At 45.2% G+C, this 7,019-nt stretch overlaps 1 protein-coding gene across 1 annotated transcript; it reads left to right on the top strand.

Moving 5' to 3' along the window:
- The first annotated feature begins 873 nt into the window (after positions 1-873).
- LOC141787129 (uncharacterized) lies at positions 874-6,872 on the top strand. The gene is made up of 5 exons (XM_074665396.1): positions 874-1,073; positions 1,211-1,306; positions 1,391-1,880; positions 4,067-5,857; positions 6,128-6,872. The coding sequence occupies exons 1-5, from the start codon at positions 1,017-1,019 to the stop codon at positions 6,475-6,477; spliced, it is 2,784 nt and encodes a 927-aa protein (XP_074521497.1). The 5' UTR covers positions 874-1,016; the 3' UTR covers positions 6,478-6,872.
- Positions 6,873-7,019: the final 147 nt, after the last annotated feature.

The following is a 7,019-nucleotide window of genomic DNA, read 5'->3' as shown; positions in this document are numbered from 1 at the left end:
TTCTGTGATACCCTTTTACAAACTGAAGGTATAAGAAAGCAGTGTAAATAGCAGTGTGGCACACTTTGAGTAAGAGATTTAAAGGAGATGAGATGTTTACCTGTTTTTTCCTTTGTGTGATTTGTAAAGGTATCTCGATCCCGGCCCACAGCTGCATCCTAGCTGCTCTCAGTCCTTACCTGTCACAGAAACTGTCAGCATCTCCACCTCCTCCGTCAGGCCAGAAGCGCCAGCTCAAACTGCAGACTCTGAAGGCCCAGACCCTGCTGAAGCTTGTTGGTCTTTTTTACTCCGGGGAGCTTGAAGTAACAGGAAGCGTGGAGCAGAATGATGTGCTATCTGCAGTCCACCAGTTAGGGATCACAGAGCTTCTTGAAGGACACAGAGATTGGGGAATAAAGGAGGGAGGAGCCCAGCAGAGGGAGTTTCAGAGTTGCAAAGATAAAGAAGAAGAGGGCAGAGAGAGAAGTGAAAGATTGACAAAGCAGGACGCAGGAGTACAGCCAGAAACTGCTGAGGAGAGCGCAGCAGACTGTGTTTGTGGAAAGAAATCCTCTGTATCGACACAGACTGATCCAACCTGTTTCCACCTCCCCAGCCAAAGCCAAGCTTCACATCAAGAGTCTGCATCGTCTCTGCCTCAGCGCACAGTGCAAACCCAAAAGACAGCCTTTGACCAACACTTTGGCTTATCCTCCGCCCCGGCCGTCTCTAGCTTACATAGGGGGTCGTCAGATGATGAGACACCTGCACTGACACCTGACAGTGTATCAAACCCCACGTCAAACTCAGCAGCTGTCCCGTTTCCACTCAATAATTACTCAAACTCACTGACACCTCATGAAAATGGCATACCTCAGCTGTCATCTGGAGGACAAACAAATGGCGGGGTAGGGGTGTGTAGGGAAAATGAAGAAGACTTGGGATGCCACACCCCAACACATGAGGTGCTAGAGGTAGGAGGTGGACATCCTGTGAAGAAAAGGCAAAATTATACCAATGGCAAGTTAAGAAGCATGGCTAAGATGGCCCAGGTGCAGCAGATAGTGGAGGCCACACAGATTTCCATCAAGGTAAAAAAGAAGCTTTTAGCCACAGCTTTGTGAACTGTCACTTACATGTTGCACAAACAAGTAGGATAAAGGAAATAAAAAATGAAGGATTTTGTTTCCTGACAAAATGTCCCATGTGATTTCTTCCCTCTGTGCAGGTGAAACTGAGGAGGAGGACCAAAGAAGAAGCGTGGGAGGTTGTGAACCTGCAAGACAAAGATAAGACTTTGGCAGTTCTTACTCCCGTGCTGCAGGTAAGAATGCACAAAGGTTTCATGAACTGATGATCTTCTAGGATGTGTTTGTGTGCAGACGTGACCTGTTTTGTTTCCCTGAAGGACGACTCAAATCAAAAAAGTCCACAGTCTGACCCTTCAAGCGACGCGTCTCCACCCTCGTCTGCTCAGCCAGGTTCAGTGTCTTTACTGAAAACCTCACTTCCTCAGCACGCCTCCACTGACCCAGCAGCACCCCAGTCCAGCCCCAGCTCTGAATCCCAGATCCTATCTGTCTGCTTCTCTCCAAACCCAAGTGATAGCCTTCAGTCGGTCCCACTCCCCCAGCCTCCTGTGGAGGACACTGATGAGCAGATTGGAAAGATGCTGGAGGACATCATGATAGGACTGAATATTCTGCCTCCTTTAGAGACCAGCTCTAAGAGGTCCCATCACCCTCAGCAGAGCAACGACCAAGCATCTACTTCCTGCCAGATCCAACATGTGGTGAATGACGGAGCCCAGGGTCAGGTCCACGCTGGTGATGGAGCAGCTGGTTACTGGTGCTATCAGGATTTTGGGACACAAATTGGTCTCTCTTCAACAGACACAGGTATCTGGTCTCTAATATTTTCTTCTAAGATTCCCTTAAGAAGTGGAAATAGTTCAGTCCAAAGATTGCAGATTTTAATTAGAGGTTAAAATATTTCAAAATTTGGATGATTTTAAAATGATTAAACATGTTTTCATATCTTATTCTTAATGTTTACAAACGAAATAAACACAGAATTTTAATGTGGAATTTTCCCTTTGGTTAAAGTGATTTCATGATTTGCCTTCTAAAATCTTTTGCGTTTTCTAAAATCCTCGAGTTCAAAGTGACACAAAACTTTGAATTATGTGAGATTTATTTTGCTGTTTTAAACATCTAACAACATAATGGCTTGAAAGTTGTTGATTAATGCTATAAAAAGGACAAAATATGATTAAACTCAGTCACATTTTGTCCACAAGCCAGCTTTTAGACTCTGCTTTGTATCATTTCTAAAACAGCCCTTGTTAGGAATTTTCTAGCTGCTCACCAATCAGACTTAAGAGAACAGTGGGTCGCCTTTCAAGTGATACTCTGGGATGGAACAAGTTGGGTCCTATCACAAGGTTTAGGGCAGAAATTACCCCTACAGCAGTGTTTTTGTGCAGCAGAAGCCCAGGGCGCTCGCACCAAACACCCCCTCCCTGCTCCTCTGCCGGTTTCCTCTGCACTCAGACGGGGCCATATTTTACTTGACCAAAAACACAAATAAACGGACTCCCACCGAAAAAATCTGATATCAGTCTGCATTCATACATTATTTAGAGAATTTTCAGCGCGTTACTATCACACAAAACCACCGCTAAATAAAGCTCTAGTTCTCATGGTGTCGTAAAACGGCGCTACCTCCGCTGCAGAGCCACAGCTGGCTACGAGGCGCTCGCCGCTTAGTGTATCAGTCCGTGCGTGGCGTGCCAGATATAAACAAAAGCCGCGTTTCCACCAAGCAGTCCGGGTCGGTTCGTCTCGGTACGGTGCGCTTTTAGCGGCGTTTCCACAGACTCATCCCGGGACGGATCCCTAAAAACCGAGACGAGCCGTCCCCACTTTTTTGGGACCCTTTCGTATGGGTGCCAGACTGAACCGATCCGCTCTCGGGAGGTGGAGCAACACACTGCAGACGATTGATTGGTCAAAAGAATCGTCACTCACCCCGACAGCGGCTGCATTTCTCCTTGCGGCTCACAGACTTCTCTGAAACGAAGCTCGATTGCACTTTGTAACAGAGAGTTACATGAAAATCACAGAGAGGACGAAATGCTGCATGTCTTCCATCCGTGCTCTTTGTTTACTGTGTCGCGTTTTCTTCTTTGTTGGATTTAATCGCGGGATAAGCTGCTACGGCGTCGCGCTATTGTTTACCAGCTGTGGCTTCCGGCATGCGGCTTACACGCCGCCCACCACGAGAGGGCACAGTTTGCGGTGGAAACGCAAACGGGATCAGACTTAACTGTCCCAAACCGTCCCAAACCGTACTGAACCGACCCGTACTGCTTGGTGGAAACGCAGCTAAACACAGATAGTCTGCCAGGACGAAGAGACACGATGAGAACTAGAGCCTTATTTAACGGTGTTTTTGTGTGAAAGTAACGCGCTGAAAATTCTCTAAATAAAGCGTGAATGCAGACCGATATCAGGTGTTTTCGGTAGGAGTCAGTTTATTTGTGTTTTTGGTCAAGTAAAATATGACCCCGTCTGAGTGCAGAGGAAACCGGCAGAGGAGCAGGGAGGGGGTGTTTGGTGCGTGCGCTCTGGGCTTCTGCTGCACAAAAACACTGCTGTAGGGGTAATTTCTGCCCTAAACCTTATGATAGGACCCAACTTGTTCCATCCCGGAGTATCACTTTAAGAGCCTCAAAAAGAAGCGAGACCATCTGAAAAAAGATAGATGACATCCCTATTTTTAACCACTGTACAGTTGACACCTGACAAGAGGAGTGACAGTCAGCAGGGCACATTAGGTATCGCTCTCTCTGCAGAGGTCATAAACATCAAAAAGAACCACTTTTCAACTCAAGTTAAAGAACTTAAGTAAATCAGTTTGATGTTCTTGGTGAAGTGTAACATTTGCTAAAGACAAAGATGCTGCGTTAAATGTTGTAACTTCCAAATCTTAACAACAGCCACCTCAGTTTTTGTCCGTCTGACACAGAGAGGTAATGGTAGCGGTATTTGCAGCTGTTAAATGGTTGTTAATTTCTTTTCAGGTCAGATCCAGCGGAGCTGTTCAAGCCTTACATCTCTGCAGCTGGATGTTGTGCATACCCAGCAGCAGCAGTGCTCTCTTCAAAATCAGCTATCCGTCACATCCCCAGGCCAAAGAGGTGAACTGAGCCACCAGGGCGTGATGGCGCTCTCTAAAGGTCAAACTCTAAATCATGAAGTAGCAACATCAGCATCAGCCTTCAGCTCCAGTGTGCATAAACAACATCATCCAGAGTGCAGGGAGCAGTCCTCACAACATGATCTGAACATCCTGGAGTTTTTACCCCCAGCTGCTAGAAATCAGGCTCAGCCCTTACATTCCTTTTCTCTGCTTTGCTTTGATGAATTAAGGCTTCCTCCACTGCTCTCTCCACTTGAGTCATCTGACTCGACATCACAACCTCAGCCTGCCATCAGCGACTCAACCTACCATAGTGCTGAAACACAGCCACAGCCATCTTCACAAGGGCCGTCATGGCTCACTGAAACACCTGGATGTCTACGATTTCCTTTAAGTGCCATCACACCCAAAGACAATCAAAGTGGATCTCTGCCACAGGACAAGAGCAGCAAGTGTTGGAAAAAGCGATCGCAGAAAGAACTGAAGCTGATTCCCCACAGTGAAGGAGCCCAGGCAGTCTCATCTAAGGAGAAAGAAAAAAGAACAATGTCTTCTCAAGTGGCGAGTAGAAAGTCCAACATCAAGAAAGATGTGAAATGCAAACAAAGTGACACCAGAGTAAATGTGAGGAAGAGGAAAAGGAAGCTCCCAAGTGAGCCCAACAGTTCCCTTCCCTGCAAGGAATTAAAATTCAGTGATGGAAAAGAAATCCAGTTAAACCTGAGTGACTGTTCAGTCAGTTTGTCGAGCAACAACGTGTTAGCTAAGGAGAGAGAACTGGCAAACATTTATTCACACAAGTCCTTCAGATTTACAGGAAAACCAAATGAGCCTTTAGTCGTCACAGAAAGTCAGGAGATCAGACGACCTTTGGTCAGGGCCAGGACCAGAAGGTATCTAATAAGACCTGAGGCGACACAAAGTAACCCAAACCAAGAACAGACCTCAGTATTGGGATCAAAGCCAACCGCCAAACAGAGGCGTGGACGGCCACGGAAAATCAAGCACAGAAACAGTCAAGAAAGTTCTTCTTTAGTCACTGAGCAAAATAACAACAGTGTTCAAGGTGAGCCACATGTCAACAATAATCTATCAAAGGAAGAGAAGGACGAGGATAAAAGGAAGAGGAAAGGTAGAAAAAGGAAAAGGAACCGAGGTGAAGTGGAGGTAGATCCTCCTAAGACGACTTCAGCTGCTGAGAGCACCGGCACTGCAGAGGCAGACGTGAACCAAAATATGAACCCAGCAGAGAAAAAACCCAGACGACCTCGAAAAGTCACTCTGAAGGAGTTTCAAAAGCTTATCAAACAGCAGCACTTCAAAACAAGGAAGTCAAAAGAAAGCCAGGACAAAGAAACAAACACACAAAGTATAAGAAAAGCTGAAGGTGAAGGTAAGGCTGAGGATAATATCCCAACTGACAACACTGAAGAGGTGAACACGGCTCACAGCATGTACCATGGTACTGTTGATGTAAATCACAACCAGATTGTAAATGAATCAGCGTCTGAGCTGAGTGAGTCTCAGCAAGATGACCGGAGAAGCTCTGGTGCTGAAGGCGTCAGTTTGTTTGATACAGAGCAGAGTTCAGTGTTTTCCTTCACTGACTTGGGAGAAGAGGTGGAGAAGTTAGCCGCTGAGAGGGAGCAGCCCCTGAGGAACCTGCACCAAGGTGAGGTCTTTGAATCTGTGTTAGAAAACAGCTGATTTAAAGTGACAGGAAAAAATGGGTGCAAAACAAAAATTTTACTCTGGCTCCATCTGGTGGTGTGACTGGCTGTGACCATTTCTTTAGAGTTATTCTGAAGCATTAGGTGAATCACCAATTGTTTTTTATACTTGATCTATGTAAAATCTTACCGATCACTGTTGTATTTATTTGTTTATTGGTCTCAAAGACCCCACAAACCTATTTTTCTTTTTCCTTTTTTTGTCACACAAGCCTATGATCAAGCAGAGTCGGACACAACACATGGAAGGATCAATGGCAATGGCTCCCACATCGATCCCCACCAGCCTCAAGATGACTCTCTAGACGTGGGCCACGGTCTGTGCCCTCAGGGAACTGTGTGGCCTCTGATGGAAACCGATGACTGTGACAAGCAACCAGGCTGTGCTCAAAGAGAAGTGGATGAAGATGAAGAAGAGGTGGATGTTCTGCTTTACTCACCAGACAGGGTGCCTCAGACCACACGTTGTGAGAATGGACTGGGAAATGTGGACCTCAGCCTAGAGGAGGATGAAGATGAAGATGTGAAGGAGATTGATGTGACTGGAGATGAGGCTGACTAACCTTGGGACATGAGTATTGTTTTTCAGCTCTGAGGGTGTGCTCAGGATACCACTCTGTTCTAGTTCATGAGAGTTCACAAAGATGCTAGAGGAATAGAAATGATTCTCTCTTGTCTCTCTGTTTTCATCGTCAGTCAGTGTCTGGTGATGATAAACTTTTTACGGAGGACTCATACACCGTGTGCTGGTTATGACCTCCCTTTTGGTTCCATGAAAAGTTCAAATTGATGTTTGTTTACCATTAACACTTTTACTTAAGCACTGAAAAATACAAGGAACTGAAGTACTTAATGTTCTTCACATTTCTTTGTACTTGTAAATAGTTTTATTATTTTACATTTATAATAACTGAACAGACTGTTACGGTTAAGTGTTCTCTGTCTCTGTAATAAAAAAAAAACTTATTTTGAGCAAATAACTAAAGTTAAGTGTGTTTTATTTTAAAAAATAAATAGTTTGAGCAGTTTATTTTCTCTATTTGTTTTATTTTTAGTGAGACCAGTAGGGGGCGCACTGCCGTTGCATTCATTTTGAATCAAACT

This window comes from Halichoeres trimaculatus, unplaced genomic scaffold (assembly GCF_033239565.1).
Source record: "Halichoeres trimaculatus isolate MK-OKI-2021-1 unplaced genomic scaffold, fHalTri1.1 fHalTri1_scaffold_2, whole genome shotgun sequence".
NCBI classification, from domain to species: Eukaryota; Metazoa; Chordata; class Actinopteri; order Labriformes; family Labridae; genus Halichoeres; species Halichoeres trimaculatus.
This window is presented reverse-complemented; position numbering and strand designations above follow the sequence as displayed.